This window comes from Heterodontus francisci, chromosome 35, assembly GCF_036365525.1.
Source record: "Heterodontus francisci isolate sHetFra1 chromosome 35, sHetFra1.hap1, whole genome shotgun sequence".
Lineage (NCBI taxonomy): Eukaryota > Metazoa > Chordata > Chondrichthyes > Heterodontiformes > Heterodontidae > Heterodontus > Heterodontus francisci.
The window spans coordinates 32,219,893-32,236,550 of NC_090405.1; the positions used below are offsets into that span (position 1 = coordinate 32,219,893).

Consider the following 16,658-nt stretch of genomic DNA (forward strand, 5'->3'; position numbering starts at 1 on the left):
GCACCTACCCTGTCAAGCTCCTTAAGAAGTTTATATGTTTCAAATAGATCACCACTCATTCTTCTAAACACTAGGGAATGTAGACCTAGGCTATACGAATATAGGAACATACCAATTAGGAGCAGGAGTAGGCCACTTGACCCCTCAAGCCTGCTCCGCCATTCAACAAGATCATGGCTGATCTGATTGTAACCTCAACTCCACATTCCTGCCTACCCCTGATAACCTTTAACCCCCTTACTTATCAAGAATCTGTCTACCTCTGCCTTAAAAATATTCAAAGACTCTGCTTCCACCGCCTTTTGGGGAAGAGAATTCTAAAGATTCACAACCCTCTGAGAGAAAAAAATTTCTCCTTATCTCTTTCTCAAATGGGCGACCCTTTATTTTTAAAGAGTGACCCCTGGTTCTAGATTCTACCACAAGAGGAAACACCTTTTTTACATCCACCCTGTCAAGACCCCTCAGAATCTTATATGTTTCAATCAAGTCGCCTCTTACTCTTCTAAACTCCAGCGGATACAAGCCTAGCCTGTCCAACCTTTCTTCATAAGACAACCCACCCATTCTAGGTATTAGTCTAGTAAACCTTCTCTGAACTGCTTCCAATGCATTTACAAGAACACAAGAAATAGGAGCAGAAGTAGACCATAAGGCCCATCGAGCCTGCTCTGCATTCAATACGATCATGGCTGATCTTGGGCTTCAACTCCACTTTCCTGCCCACTCCCCGTATCCCTAAATTCACTGCAAGACCAAAAATCTATCTATCTCAGCCTGAAATGTATTCAATGATGGAGCATCCACAACCCTCTGGGGTAGAGAATTCCAAAAACTCACAACCCTTTGGGTGAAGTAATTTCTCCTCATCTCAGTCCTGAATGATCAGCCCCTTATCCTGAGACTGTGTCCCCGCGTTGTAGATTCCCCAACCAGCAGAAACAATCTCTCAGCTTCTACTCTATCAAGCCCTTTCAGAATCCTGTATGTCCCAATTAGATCATCTGTCATTCTTCTAAACTCCAGAGAATATAGGCCCAATTTATTCAGCCTCTCATCATAGGACAATCCCCTCATCCCAGGGACCAATTTAGTAAATCTTCACTGCACTGCCTCCAGTGTAAGTATATCCTTTCTTAAATGTGGAGACCAAAACGGCACACAGTATTTCAGGTGCGGTCTCACCAAAGCCTGTACAATTTGAGTTTGACTTCTTTATTCCTATACTCCAATCCCCTTGCAATAAAGGCCAACATGCCATTTGCCTTCCTAATGGCTGCACCTGCATGTTAACTTTGTGCGTTCCTTGTATGAGTACCCCCAAGTCTCTCTGAACATCAACACTTACCAGTTTCCCACCTTTTAAAAAAAAATATTCTGATTTTCTATTTTTATGACCAAAGTGAACAACTTCATCTTGTCTATATCTCTTTGCAGTCTCTCTGTGTCCTCCCAACATCTTACCTTTCCACCTATCTTTATGTTACGACCGAGGCAGGAGAAATGCACTGTCAATTCAGTCCCATCACTCCACAGGTTGCAGCATATTATTAAGGTTTTCCCACCCAATCAGAAAACAGCCAAATTAAACCCTCTAGTTACCCCCAGAATAAAACAGATCAAACCAGGTATCTTTAGACAACAACAAATTAACTATTTATTAAAATTAAATCTTAAACACTATTAAGATAAACCTATGTCTAAAGACCTTATAACTTCTTATTTTAACCTAACTCCCCCATTCACACATGCACTCAAAAATCAACGGTTAACTGGTTTTTAAAAAAAAAGTTTTAAAAATTAGCTGTTTCTTAAGAATAAATAAATTACTGGGTTATAAGTCTTTGTGGGTTACGTTCCTGATGGGTGAAGTATCCTAGTGTAAAAATAATCATATGCCACTCGAAGTCTCCATGCAGATTTGGTGAAACAGTCCTTCAATAGATAGGCATTCAAAGTGCTTTGGCTGCAGCAGGCGTCAAACAGTTGTTTCAACATGGGGTATAACAACGGGTCTATGTTTGGATTTTAAAATTGGTAGATTTCAGTAAAAACATTACTGTGAATTCCAGAAAACACAATCAGTCAGAGAGGTTCAATCTTGAAGCAAAGACTACTTAAATTGGAAGTAAAGAAAAAGGAATGTTGCGACCTCCAGCAATACGAATGTTCCCTTCAAAAGGTTTTTTCTCCTTAGGCAATTAACACAGCCTGTGGCTCATTGTAGAATTTCTGCTGAGAGAATTCTCTTCTTTCAAGGCAAGCACACTTCGCTGGTGTCTCTCAAAACTGGTTTTAGCTGGTCCCTGCACACAGTCAAATTGAAACATTACACCATATGACCGACTCACTCTCCTGCTGATGCCTAGGTAGCAGGTGCAGCTGTGGCACACTGTTCTTAGCAATCTAAAACTTCTCTCTCTGTTTTTAAAGAGTCTTAAAGGCACACTGTTTTAATCAGAGGAAAAAATAAATAGTTCGGTGACACTTTGTATCATTAGCAAATTTAGATATATTACTCTCTGTCTCTTCATCCATGTCATTAATATAGAGTGTAAATAGCTGAGGCCCCATCACTGATCCTTGCAGCACCCCACTCTTCACTTCCTGCCAACTTGCAAATGCCCCATTTATGCTCACTCTCTGCTTCCTGTCTTAACCAATCCTCTATCCATGCCAATATATTACCCCTAATACCATCTTGCCTATTAATCTTTTATGTGGCACTTTATCCAATGCCTTTTGCAAATCTAGGTATACTATATCTACTGGTTCCCCTTTAACTACCCTACTAGTTACATCCTCAAAAAACTGTAATAAATTTGTCAAACAGGATCTCCTTTTAGTAAAACCATGCTGACTTGTTCTAATCACACTATGCTTTTCCAAGTGCAATGTTAAGACTTCTTTAATGATAGTTTCCAGTATCTTCCCAACGACTGATGTTAGGCTAACTGGCCTGTTGTACCCTGTTTTCTCTCTACCTCCTTTCTTGAAAAGTGGTGGAACATTTGCCAACTTCCAATCTGACGGGACCATTCCTGAATCAAAGGAATTCTGGCAAATTATAGCCATTCACATCCTTCCTTAAATAAGGAGACCAGTAATGTACAGAGTACTCCAGATGTGGTCTCACCAATGCCCTGTATAACTGAAGCATAACCTCCCTACTTTTGTATTCAATTCCCCTTGCAATAAACGATAACATTCTATTAGGTTTCCTAATCACTTGCTGTACCTTCATACTAACCTTTTGCGATTGATGCATTAGGACACCCAGATCCCTCTGCATCTCAGGGCTCTATAATCTTAATCAGTCTACTTAATATCTCCTAAAAGGACAATCCTCTCCTCCCAGGATTTAGTCTAGTGAACCTTCATTACATTCCCTCTAAGGCGAGTATATCCGTCCTTGGGTAAGGAGAGTAAAGCTGTACACAATAATCCAGGTGTGGTCTCACCAAGGCTCTATATAATCGTAGTAAGACTTCTTTACTCTTAGACTCTGTTAAAAAGGGATTGGAGTATAACATTCCTAATTGCTCGCTATACCTGCATGTTAACTTTCTGGATACCCAGGTCCCTCTGCCAACATTTCCCAGTCTCTCACCATTTACAAAATATTCTGCTTTCTCTATTTCTCCGACCAAAGTGGGTAACCACACTTCCCCACAATATACCCATCTGCTATATTTTTGCCCACTCACTCAATCTGTCTATATCCCTTTGCAGCCACTTTGTGTCCTCCTCACAGTTTACATCCCCACCTGATTTTGTATTGTCAGCAAACTTAGATACTTTACACTCGGTCCCCTCATCTAAGTCATTAATATAGATTGTAAATTGCTGAGGCCCAAACTGTGATCCTTGTGGCATCCCGCTAGTTATAGCCTGCCAACCTGAAAATGACCGTTAACTAATCAACTCATAACTCACCAAGAGCTAGATCACATCCCAGTTTCATTTCGGTCAAGAAATTATTCCCATCGTTTTATCCGGCATCACGTAAATCCTAAATGGAATGTTTTCATCATACATAGCAATTTAAGAAGCTGCTCATTATTACTTTCCTATTGTCCAAATTGGTGGCTAAATAGCAGATAAATGGGTGCATCCTGCACTGCTGTCATGCTGTAGGAAGTGAGCCCAGAGTTAAAGGTCATTCCACCCATTTCACGCTGCTTCCTGGCATCTCCTGATCTGCTTCCTGTTGATGGTGTAGGCAAGGCTGCCACGTGGAGCAGCCCTCACACATTTACTGAACCTTATGGTCTAGATTTCTCTACATTACAGCAGTAGCAACACTTTGTGATGTGCTGAGAATGGGAAAGGCTCTTTCTTTAGACTTAACCGTAATGAGCAGATCAGTCCTGACCAACGTATTCTCCTACTAGATCTGTGACAGAAGAACTTGCATTTATATCACAAATTTGTGGCCTTAGGATATACCAAATTAGCAGCGAATGAAGTACTTTTGAACAGTAGTCAATGTTGTAATGTTGAAAAATTTACAGCCAATTCGCACACAGCAAGATTCCACAAACAATGAGATAAATGGTCAGTTTCTGGTTGTATTGATTGGGACCTAAGTGTTGGCTAGGGCACCATGGGAGCTACCTTGTTCTTCTTAGAATATTGCCAAGGGATCTTACTCATCCATCTGAACAGAGTCTCAATATCATTCAAAAGAATGCACCTCTGACAATGTAGCACTCTCTCTTGGCAGTTCATTTAAGTGCGAACCTAGGTTACGTGTTTAAGTCTCTGGATTGGGGATTGAACCCATACCGTCTGACTCGGAGATGAGTCACCAGGCTGACACTGGTGGATTGAAGCAAAGGTCAGGGTGTGTGGAGTCAGGGGTCAGGTAGTAAAATGGATTGAAAGATGGCTGCCAAACAGAAAAGAGAGGAGTTAATGAAAATTTCTCGGACTGGCAAAAAGTGGGAAGTGGTATTCCGGAGGGATCTGTTCTGGGACCACTGGTGTTCACCATATTTGGAAATGAATTGGAGGTGGGGGTAGGGTCGAGTGCGCTGGTATAGCTCATTAAGTGAAGGACTGCACCAAAATACAGGAACTCATGAACAGACTTGCAAGGTGGGTGGATAAATAGCAAATTAAATTCAATATAGTGAAGTGGGAGATTGTTAATTTTGGGAGGAGTAATAAGTAAATGGAATAGAGGAGCCAAGGGATCTGCGAGAACAGATATGTAAATGTTAACAGTAGCAATGCAGCTGGATTAGGCCATAAAGAGTACCAACAGGAGTTCATTTTTGAGAGGAATCGAATGCAAACGCAGTGAAATAATAAATTTATACGGAATCTTGGAGAACTATCTGCAGTTGTGGTCTCCATTTTAGAAAAGGGATATTGAAGCACTGAGGAAACCGCAGAAAATATTGACAAGGATGTTACTAGAATTGAGAGGATGCAAGTACCAGGAGAGACTGAATGGGCTGTGGAAAGGAAAAAACTATCTGGAGTCCTGATGGAGGTTTTTTAAAATAATGAAGAGATTTGATCGGGTGAATGTGGGGAAACTGTTTCCACTTGCGGGCGAGTCCACAATAAGGGAGCACAAATATAAAGTAGTCACTAACAGATCATAGAAAGAAAGAGTGGTGCGATTGTGGAGCTCACTGCCACACAGAGGGGTTGAAGCAGATAACATTGATACATTGAAGAGGAGGCTTGATGCATGCTAGAGGGAATAGGAAACAGAGGGATACAGGGGCAGGTGGGAGGAGGTAATTAGAGTGGGAGGAGCTTCGTATGGAGTCTACGCACAGGCATTGACTGGGCTGAATGGCCTGTTTGCATTCATTGCAAATATTGACACATTCTAGAAATTCCCTGCAAATGCAAGCACGTTCCCAAGGATACGCTAAAAATAGCGATGACCCCCAGGGAGCCCCTCTATAACCTTGGAAATACAGAGTCAGCGTCCCACAGGAAGACAGCAGCGGAGATAACGCGTTAGGAAGCCAGGCAATGCAGGCAAGAATACAGAAATCTGAAACTTTTCAAAGATCCCTTAGGATCCAAGGATCGCAGTTGGAAAGTCTGTGATCCTGACTGATATCAGGGTCAGCTCCTTCCCACAGTACCATACTGCTGAACACTCTACTGGTTGGCCTCCCACCATGCAGATTATAAACTTCAGCTCAACTAAACTCTGCTGCCCATATCCTAATTCGCACCAAGCCCCGTGTCCCCCTCACCCCTGTGCTCACTTGCATTGGTTCTCACTCTGGGAACACTTCAAATTTAAAATTTTCATCAGTGTTTTCAAATTCCTCCATGGCCTCACCCTGTCCCTATCTCTGTAACCTCCTCCAGCCCCACAACCCCCCAAGATACCTGTGCTGCACTAATTCCAGCCTCTTGAGTATCCCTGATTTTAATCGTTCCACCATTGGTGGCTGTGCCTTCAGCTGCCAGGGCCCTAAATTCTGGAATTCCCTCCCTAAACCTCTCCACCCGATCTCCTCCTATAAGAGGCATCTTAAAACCTCTTTGACAACACTTTCAGTCCCCTGTCCTAGTATCTCCTTAGGTGCCTCGGTGTCAAATTCTGTTTGATTACGCTCCTATGAACGCCTTGGGATGTTTTACTACATTAAAGGTGCTGTATAAATGCAAATTAGTGTTTGTTGTATTCCTGGATTAGCAACTCCGAGATCGTGAGGTCCAGACCCAGCATGGCAAGTGGTGAGACTGAATTTAATAAATTTGGGAATTTGTGGGCTGACACCAGAAAATGACCACGAAAGCTGCCAGATTGTTTAGCAATTACTAATGAACCGTCGCCCTTAACGAGTCAGGCCTACCCCTGCCTCCAGCCTTAACCATCCTCAGGGCAACAAGTGTTGGGCGATAAATACTGCCTTGTTAGTGTCGTCTAACTCCTCCGCCACATCCCCTCCAATAACTTTTCAGTGCGAGGCCAGAGTGATGTTCATTGTTTAAAGTATGCTTAGGATATCGGTGGAAATGGAAACTATGGATGCCAAAGTCAGCATCAAAGTTATATATTAAAAAAAACGAATTGAGCTCATTTTTCTAGGCCAAATAAACTACTAAAGCCAGCTGCAGGATTTTAGTTTGGTTGATAACCTGTTAGTTTGGGGACTTTATCCAGTCAATAACATCCCTGTAGTCCCTGAAGGTTTGACTCCCTTGTCTTGCAAGGACAGAAGGGGGATCTCTGCAGTCAGTCTCAATATCCATTGATCAAGGAGGGGAAGATCAACCAGGGCTGAGGAGCCAGGAGACACACAATTGAGGTGCAATAGCGCTACCAAAGGCTGGAAGGTGTAATTACAGTGTGACAAGTTTACATGGACAATTTCCATTAAAAGTGTGGTTGTTGAAATTTAATGGACCATATGGATACAAAAATGTGATAACAGCATGTGTTAATACATTACAGAAGGTTTAAAAACTTTTGAAAAATGGATTTGCCTTCTAACAGCACCATTGTATGTCTTACACTAGGTGACGATCACTACAAGACACTTAATCTCTCACCTGAGTGGCATTCGGCATTATGAAAAAGATGTTCAGAAGGTACAGGAGCAAAAGGAAAAAGAGAAGAGGCTCGTTAAAGAGGAGGTGGAGCCCAAAGCTTCTGGTCAAAGCAGTAAAGACAAGAGACCCACAGCAAAACAAAAAGCAGCAGCTGAGGGGGTGGAACTGGGAAGGGAGGATGACAGAAGAAAACAGGACAAACACCCAAAATCAGAAAGTGACAACTCTGAAGGCACAGGGAAAAGCAACAAAACCCCCCAGAACAAGAGACAGTTTGAGTGTGAAGAATACTACCTGAAGGAAAAGTTTGAGAGTGTTTCGAAATCACTGGAGCTCTTTCAGAATGATCCCTTGGTGTTCAAACCTGGTAAAAAAAAGAAATTACAGCTGCTTTTGATTTATACTGATTATAGAACAGAATTCTAGGCTTTAAATAAAATAGTGTTCTAAGGAATAATGTACATTAATATCATCCTGAAAATGTTTACTGCAAAAAATACAGAATACTGGGGTGGGATTGCAGGGTTGGACACTGATCAAGAAGTTCCGATTTGCCTCAGAAACAGAGAATAGGAGCAGATTTATAACCTTACTGTGATCTCCCTTCCCTGTAGATCCTCCTGTTGAACAATTACAGCCTTAAAGTTATTCCCTGGCACTCATCATTATTACTTTCTTCATTCTCGCTTTCTCCTCCTTCTTCTCCACTCCCCCCAACCCTCCCCACCCCAGCCTTTCCTGAAGGCGGTGACTCTTTGGATTATGGTTCAGTGGACATCAGCAGCTGAGTGGTATCTTGTCCAAGTTGCCATTCGTCATGTGTGAGCATAAACAGTGAGTGTGAGAAAGCTATTCAGCTGTGGAGAGCATCACACCCGAGAGCAGTTATGTTCTTATACCCATCAGGGGTCACTTGATGGTGATCAGGAGCTGCAACCCAGACTGGTATATCTTTTTCCTTCTTCCTTCCTCAGGACTAATTGGAAAAGAAGGGAGGACTTACATTTATATAGCGCCTTTCACGACTTCAGGACATCCTAAAGCCTTTTACAGCCGATTCAATACTTTTGAAGTGTGATCACTGTTGTAATGTAGGAAATACGGCAGCCAGTTTGCGCACAGCAAGCTCCCACAAACAACAATGTGATAATGATCATATAATCTGTTTTTTAATAATATCGGTTAAGGGATAAATATTGGCCAAGACATCAGGGAGAACTGTCATGCTCCTCAAAGAGTTCCCTGGGATCTTTTATATCCACCTGAGGGGGCAGACAGAGCCTTGGCTTAACATCTGATCCAAGGACGGCACCTCCAACAGTGCAGCACTCCCTCAGTACCGCACTGAGAGCATCAGCCTAAAATTCATGCTCAAGTCTCTGGAGTGGGACTTGTGCCCACAACCTTCTGAGTTAAGCGAGAATGCTATCCACTGAGCCATGGCTGGAGCCACGACTGCTGCCCCTGGTTGAAATCAGCTCACTCAGCAGAGACCAGGGATCGAAGCTGTCTTAGCACTGATCACAAAACGATCCAGGGAGCCTCCTTATAGCATACTGCCAAAAGTGTAGATGTCATGCATGTCCCAAGACTGGAAAAAGGGTGTCTCTAAAGATACCCAGGTTCAATATCCTGGATCTACTCTCGATCCAGTTATTTATAAAATGAGATGTGTGCTTGAGGACGGTGTGGGGAATTATGGACATCTGCAGGGCAGCCCACGACTCTGTGTGACCACTGAGCTCTTATTGAAAAGGGTGAACAGTAACATTGTAACTGTCAACAATGTTTTAAAGAGTCACCAGCGACTGCTTACTAGAATTTCAATGAGAGATTCTGATGTACTTTACAGATTCACAGAATTGTTGCAGAGCAGAAGGAGGCCATTCGGCCATTCATGTCTGCACCTGCTCTCTGAAAGAGCAATTCCCTCAGTTCCATTCCCCCACCTTCTCCCTGTAACCCTGCACATTCTTCCTTTTCATATAACTGTCTAATTCCTTTTTGAATGCTTCAATTGAACCTGCCTCCACCACGTTCTCAGGCAGCACATTCCAGACCTTAACCACTCGCTGCGTGAAAAAGTGTTTCCTCATGTCACTTTTGCTTCTCTTACCAAATATTTTTAATCTGTGCCCTCTCGTTCTCGATCCTTTCACGAGTGGGAACAGTTTTTCTCTATCTACTCTGTCCAGACCCCTCATGATTTTGAATACCTCTATCAAATCGCCTCTCGGCCTTCTCTTCTCCAAGGAAAACAGTCCTAACTTCTCCAATCTATCTTCAGACTGAAATTCCTCATCCCTGGAACCATTCTCGTGAATCCCTTCTGTACTCTCTCCAATGCCCTCATGTCTTTCCTCAAGTGCGGCGCCCAGAATTGGACGCAATACTCCACCTGAGGCCAAACTAATGTCTTATACAAGTTCGACATAACTTCCTTGGCCTTGTACTCTATGCCTCTATTAATAAAGCCTAGGATACTGTATGCTTTATTAACCGCTCTTTCAACCTGTCCTGCCACCTTCAATGACTTATGCACGTATACACCAAGGTCCCTCTGCTCCTGCACCCCGTTTAGAATTGTTCCCTTTATTTTATATTTTCTCTCCATGTTCTTCCTACCAAAATGAATCACCTCACGTTTCTCTGCATTGAACTTCATCTGCCACCTGTCTGCCCATTGCACCAACCTGTTTATGACCTTTTGAAGTTCTACACTATCCTCCACACAGTTCACAATGCTTCCAAATTTTGTATCATCTGCCATCTTTGAAATTGTGCCCTGTTCACCAAGGTCTAGGTCATTAATATATATCAGGAAAAGCAAAGGTCCCAACACAAACCTTCTTCCAGCCCAAAAAACATCCATTAACCACTACTCTTTGTTTCCTGTCACTCAGCCAATTTCGTATCCATGTTGCTACCATCCCTTTTATTCCATGAGCTACAAGTCTGGCACTGAATCAAATGCCGTTTGAAAGTCCATGTATACCACATCAACAGCATTGCCCTCATCAACCCTCTCTGTTACCTCCTCAAACAACTCCAGTAAGTTAGTTAAACATGATTTTCCTTTAAGAAATCCATGCTGGCTTTCCTTAATTAACTCGCATTTGTCCATGAGACTATTGATTTTGTCCCGAATAATCTTTTCTAGAAGTTTTCCCACCACTGAAGTTAAACTGACTGGCCTGTAGTTTCTGGCCTTATCTTTACACCCTTTTTTGAACAATTACATTTGCAATTCCCCAGTCCTCAGGCACCACCCCTGTGTCTAAGGAATACTGAAAAACAATGGCCAGTGCCTCTGCGATTTCCACCTTCACTTCCCTCAGTATCCTTGGATGCATCTCATCCAGCCCTGATGCTTTATCCACTTTACATTTAGACAGCTGATCTATACTTGCTCTTTATCAATTTTAAAGCTCTCTAGTGTCTGACTTATCTCCTTTTTCAACATTGCCTGGGTTGCATCTTCTTCCTTGGTAAATATTGTTTAATATTGTTACAAATTGACTTGTGAAACCAATCAGTCTATAATCCCCTGTATGTCCTTGTTTTCAAATCCCTCCATGGCCTCGACCCTCCCTATCTCTGTAATCACCTCCAGCCCGACAACCCTCCCAGATATCTGCACTCCTCCAATTCTAGCCTCTTGAGCATCCCTGATTTTAATCGCTCTGCCATTGGTGGCTGTGCCTGAGCGCTAAATTCTTGAATTCTCCCTGCCTCTCTACCTCACTTCCTTCCTTTTAAGACGCTCCTTTAAAAACTCCCTCTTTGACCAAGGTTTTGGTCATCTTCCCTAATATTGCCTTATGTGATTCAATGTCAGATTTTGTTTGATTGCACTCCTGTGAAGCGCCTTGGAACGTTTTTCTAAGTTAGGGGAGGGATATAAATGTAAGTTGTTAGGTGTGTAAGCCACTGTACATAGATAAGTTTGCATTGTTTTCCATACTAGACTGTTAAATAGTTGGGACTCTGGGTAAGAGGTAAATATTTAGTAATTTGGACTAATTTTGCAATAGAAAACGACAGCTGATTGCACAGAGTGTGTGATTGTCAAATTCACAAGTGTTGGGAGTATCTCTGGGGGCTGCTGATGTTGCTTCAATTGCCGATTGTTTTGCTAGAAATTCTAAGGCCACTCTCCTCTCTTGTGTTTTAAAGGAAGTCAGTTCTTGTACTCTACACACGCCTGGACCCTTCTCAGTGCTGTGGTGGAAAGGGCTTCTGAGCAGAATTTCTTACAGTTGATGAAGAAGCTGTTCTGGGATCTTGACATGCTCAGAACTGTGCCAGATGAATATGAGCCGATCATATACAACCGAGCAAGGTAGTGTCCCCTAGTGGAGGTGGTGATCTCCTCAGTCCTTAAATCGACACTGAAATAATTTTCATACTGTCAATGATTTGCTTTCTGCCTCCTGTTTCCCCTCTGGAGAGGGCAGTGTAACTCCTTGTTTAATAGCATGGGGAGGGGAGAGGCCAGTGAGTATGCCAGGCTACTGAGCAGTGGTGACGTGAGGCAGTAACCGCAGAGGGAATAAGGAGCCAGAAAGGTTACTTGAGTTTAAAACTTTCAGGACGAAAAGATGGTGAAGTGGTGGCATGAATGAGAGACAATATCGTAGCACTGGCATGTGAGGGTTAACCAGCGATGTGTTCCAATCAGAGACCTTTGGATTGAGCTGAGGAACAGTATGTTTCTCTGAGTGAAAGATGGGCTGAGTGGTATACCATGAAGGGCAATAGTCTACCAGGTGGGAATGTTTTCACTGATCTGTCTTAGCGTGGCACTTTCCTGTCCTGGGATGCTAACGGATTCATCCATTTTCCACAGGTAATCAGAGAATGATACAAATTTCCTACATCTCAACAGTGACTACACTTCAAAAATATTTCATTGGCTGTAAAGCGCTTTGAGATGTCCAGTGGTCATGAAAAACACTATATAAATGCAAGTCTTCCTCTTTTTAAAACAGCAACCATTCTATGCAGTTGATGGGGTTCTTGGGTGTGATTGGCTGCACTCTCAGCCTGGAGGCTTACATTTACTCAGTAGTCAGAGGGCCGGTGAAGTGCAGAGAAGTAACTTGGTATCTGAGTGTTTTATTTTGCAAGCAAATATTGCTTCTAGATACTGAAAAGAAAAAAGAACTTACATTTCTGTAGCACACGTCACATCCTCGGGATGTCCCGAAGTGCTTCACAGCTAATGCAGAACTTTTGAAGGGCAGTCATTGTTGCTTTGTTGACCAACAGCAAGATCCCACAAAGAACAATGTGAGAAGCGTCTAGTTAATCTGTCTGTGGTGATGTTCATTGAGGGGATAAATATTGGCCAAGGAACCGAGAAAACTCCACTGCTCTTCTTTGAATAGGACCGTGGGATCTTTGCGTCAATCCAAACAGGCAACCTTAGTTTAATGTCTCGTGTAAAAGAGGGTACCTCAGGCAGTGCAACACTCTCTCAGTATTGCACTGAAATGTCAGCCTGGGTTTTCTGTCCAACTCTGTTGACTGTGGCTTGAACCCACAACCTTCTGGCTCAGAGTAAAACAGTGCTACCAACTGGGCCAAGGCTGATACTTGAAAGGTGAAGATTAGCCAAGGTTATGGTCCTCACACTCCAGCTTTTCCAACGATTACTGTAAGTTAGGCTTCATATTAGTTATGGCTGTGGTTGAGGACATCATCTAAAAGGGAAGACACTGGACTCTGGTGATAGTTGCACACACCAGTCCCTGACATCACTTCAGCTGCTGGAGTGTGAGGACGTGGGACTGTACCTTTTTCTGGCTGCGAGCACTTTTAGCTGCAATATCCCCCATCTTCCAGTTTTTTTCCCCTTGGCCTGACAAGTGCATGTAGCCTTATGTTGCCAGTCTTTCCATCATCGACCCTTTCTTGGCTGGTCTATTAGATTGGTATGTGGATGAGTTCATCGGACTGGGCTATATCCCAGAGAAACGTGATCCACAACAATATGGAGACGGTAATTTCCAAAACGTGTCAGTCCCTTCAATGGTAGCAAGAACACGTCCGAAAGTATTATCTTTTCTGTAAATCCTGAATTGTTTCACAACTCATGGGCCAAATTGTGTGCATGTATCATTTGGGCTCTTCACTGACCTTGACAGGAGCACGTAGGACTAAACAGTGAAAATTTATCATGGTCACCAGCCCAGTAAATAGCAAGGACTTAAGAATGGGCCAATGGCATAAAACAGAGTTATTCTGACGTAGCGACAATGTAAAATTCGACTGATATTTCAAGAGAGTTGTTTGGTTGATAAGCAGTTGCCGAAGCCACGTCCCCTTGAACTTGCATTTCAGGATATAAATAGGCCCAAAGTTAATATCTTCCATCTGTTTCCATTCATTCCCATCAGAGTTTCCCACAGCAGTGAATAATTTGGTTCACTGTCAATTGGGTAGGTTGGAAAAAGCTTCTGTACAAGAATTTCCAGGAATGCAGTTTATAGAAGAGCGCAATTGTTGCAGGTAAAATTAAAGATCACTTACTTTTCTTCTCTCTGTGTATCCCTACATATTATAGAGTGTCCTGGCCAGCATTTCTCCCTCCCCACCGCACCCCATCCCCATCGCACCACCACCTCCTCTCGGCCAGCAATGTCAAAGTGCAGGTTAACTGATCATTTAGCCGTTTATGAGATGTGTGCAAACTACTTACCTGCATAACAAGAGTGACTAAAGGGAAACTTGAATTTATACAGGGCCTTTCATGACCTCAGGACATCCCGAAGTGCTTCACAACCACTGAATTACTTTTGAAGTGTAGTCACTCTTGTGAAGTACACGTCAATGGTAATTAATTGGCAATGAAATACCTTGGGGAGGGTGTGATAAGGATCTGTGTTTGTGCCAGCTGTTCTTTCAGTCGAGCTGGTATCAGGATATTCTTATCGACATGTGCCTCTGAAGGGACTCACTGTAATTAACATCTTACTTGAAATGCAAGTTGCTATTTGAGACAAAGCATTTCCTGAGAGTTTCTGTTGCAAATACTTCCTCCTCTGAGAGGAGACATCTGTCATCTTTGCCCCTTTCCCAGTTCTTAATCAGACCTCATTATATACAGTCAGACAGGAGCAAACTGCTCGTAGAGTGTGTGAAAGACTGCTCTTTAGGCTTGCTGCTGTGTGCAAAAAAAAACTTATAACAGGATCTCCCTTCTCGTGACTAGATTTGAACAAGTGTAAGATGGTTAAAGGTGAGTTTGCAAGCCTTTCCTCACCTCCCCATGGCCAAAATGGGGAAGAACAAATGAAACTCACATTTATTGGAAACATGCCACAATATGTTCGACAATTAATTGCTTTGAAGTGTGGTGATTACTGATTAGACAAAAGGGAAAAGAAAGACTTGCATTTATATAATGCCTTTCCTGACTTCAGGCCTTCCCAAAGCCAGTGAGGTACTTTTGAATGTTGTAATGTTCGAAACATGGCAGTCAATTTGGCTACTTTTGTGCTGTAATGTTTTTTGATCCTATCTGTTTCTGATTGTCCATCTAGCTATCTCTCTTTCTGCCTTTCTGCGATAAGACTATTCCCTTCTACTATTAAATCTGCTTCTACCTCCCTCTCAGGCAATGCATTACCTATTAATCTTTTTATCCAATACTTTCTTCCCCTTCCTCCTCTTTTTCCAAGTAATTGGCAAATGAACCTGAGGTGACATGAGGGAAAAAAGCATTGTGCAGAGAGTTGTTCTGATCTGGAATGCACTGCCGAGAGGGAGGTAGAAGCATATTCAATAGTAAAAGGGAATTGGATAAATATTTGAAGGGAAAACATTTTCAGGGCTATGGGGAAACAACAGTGGCAGGGGGTGGGGGGGGGGTGCGGTGGATTGTGACCAATTGGAGAGCTCTCTGAAAGAGCCAGTTCAGGCACGATGAAGCAAGTGGCCTCCTTCGGTGCTGTAAGCTTCTATAAATCAAGTCAAGTCTAAAGATAATGAAGATATGGTAGGTGTTGTGATAGGGGTGAGGCTGAGGTAAGGGCAGATCCAAGGTCATAGCCCAGAGACCACTGTTGTTCAAGCAGTCACATCTTGGTACCATTTCACTTGTGTAATTTGCAATTAGTTGCATCACAAAGGTGACCATTCACATTCGACAACAATGTGTAATAACTATCATTGAAGATTCAACAGTCTGGGGCTCTTTTCTCCAGAAAAGAGGGGCTGAGGTGTGACCTATAGAGGATTTAAAATTATACGAACATACTAATTAAGAGCAGGAGTAGGCCACTCGGCCCCTCGAGCTTGCTCCGCCATTCAATAAGTTCATGGTTGAACTGATTACTCCACATTTCCATCTACCCCTGATAACCTTCCATCCCCTTGCTTATCAAGAATCTATCTACCTCTGTCTTAAAAATATTCAAAGACTCTGCTTCTATCACCTTTTGAGGAAGCGAATTCCAAAGACTCACGACCCTCTGAGAGAAAAAATTTCTCCTCATCTCCGTCTTAAATGGGCGACCCCTTATTTTTAAACATTGACTCCGAGTTCTAGATTCTCCCACAAGGGGAAACATCCTTTCCACATCCACCCTGTCAAGACCCCTCACGATCTTATATGTTTCAATCAAGTCATAGAGTCATACAGTGCAGAAACAGGCCCTTCGGCCCATCATGTCAGCGCCAGCCATCAAGCACCAACCTATTCTCATCCCATTTTCCAGCACTTGGCCCATTGCCTTGTATGTAATGACATTTGAAGTGCTCATCTAAATACTTCTTAAATGTGATGGTTCTTGCCTCTACCACCTCTTCAGGCAGTGTGTTCCAGATCCCAACCAGCCTCTGGGTGAAATAAGTTTTCCTCAAATCCCCTCTAAATCTCCTGCCCTTTACCTTAAATCTTTGCCCCCTGGTTAGTGACCCTCCGCTAAGGGAAACAGTTTCTTCCTATCTAATCTATCATGCCCCTCATAATTTTGTATACCTCAATCATGTCCCCCCTCAGCCTTCTCTGCTCCAAGGAAAACAACCCGAGCCTTTTCAGCCTCTCTTCATAGCTGAAACACTCCAGCCCAGGCAACATCCTGGTAAATCTTCTGTGCACACACTCCAGTGCCATC

The 16,658-nt window shown here is 42.9% G+C and overlaps 1 protein-coding gene across 2 annotated transcripts in view; it reads left to right on the plus strand.

The window, feature by feature from the left end:
• The window catches only part of lactb (lactamase, beta), a 66,443-nt gene that overhangs the window by 30,679 nt on the left and 19,106 nt on the right, over positions 1-16,658 (plus strand). For both annotated transcript variants that reach the window (XM_068015251.1, XM_068015252.1), the window contains exons 4-5: positions 7,504-7,903; positions 11,713-11,878. In XM_068015251.1, coding sequence (XP_067871352.1) covers positions 7,504-7,903; positions 11,713-11,878 — 566 coding nt within the window. The remainder of the gene's footprint in view (positions 1-7,503; positions 7,904-11,712; positions 11,879-16,658) is intronic.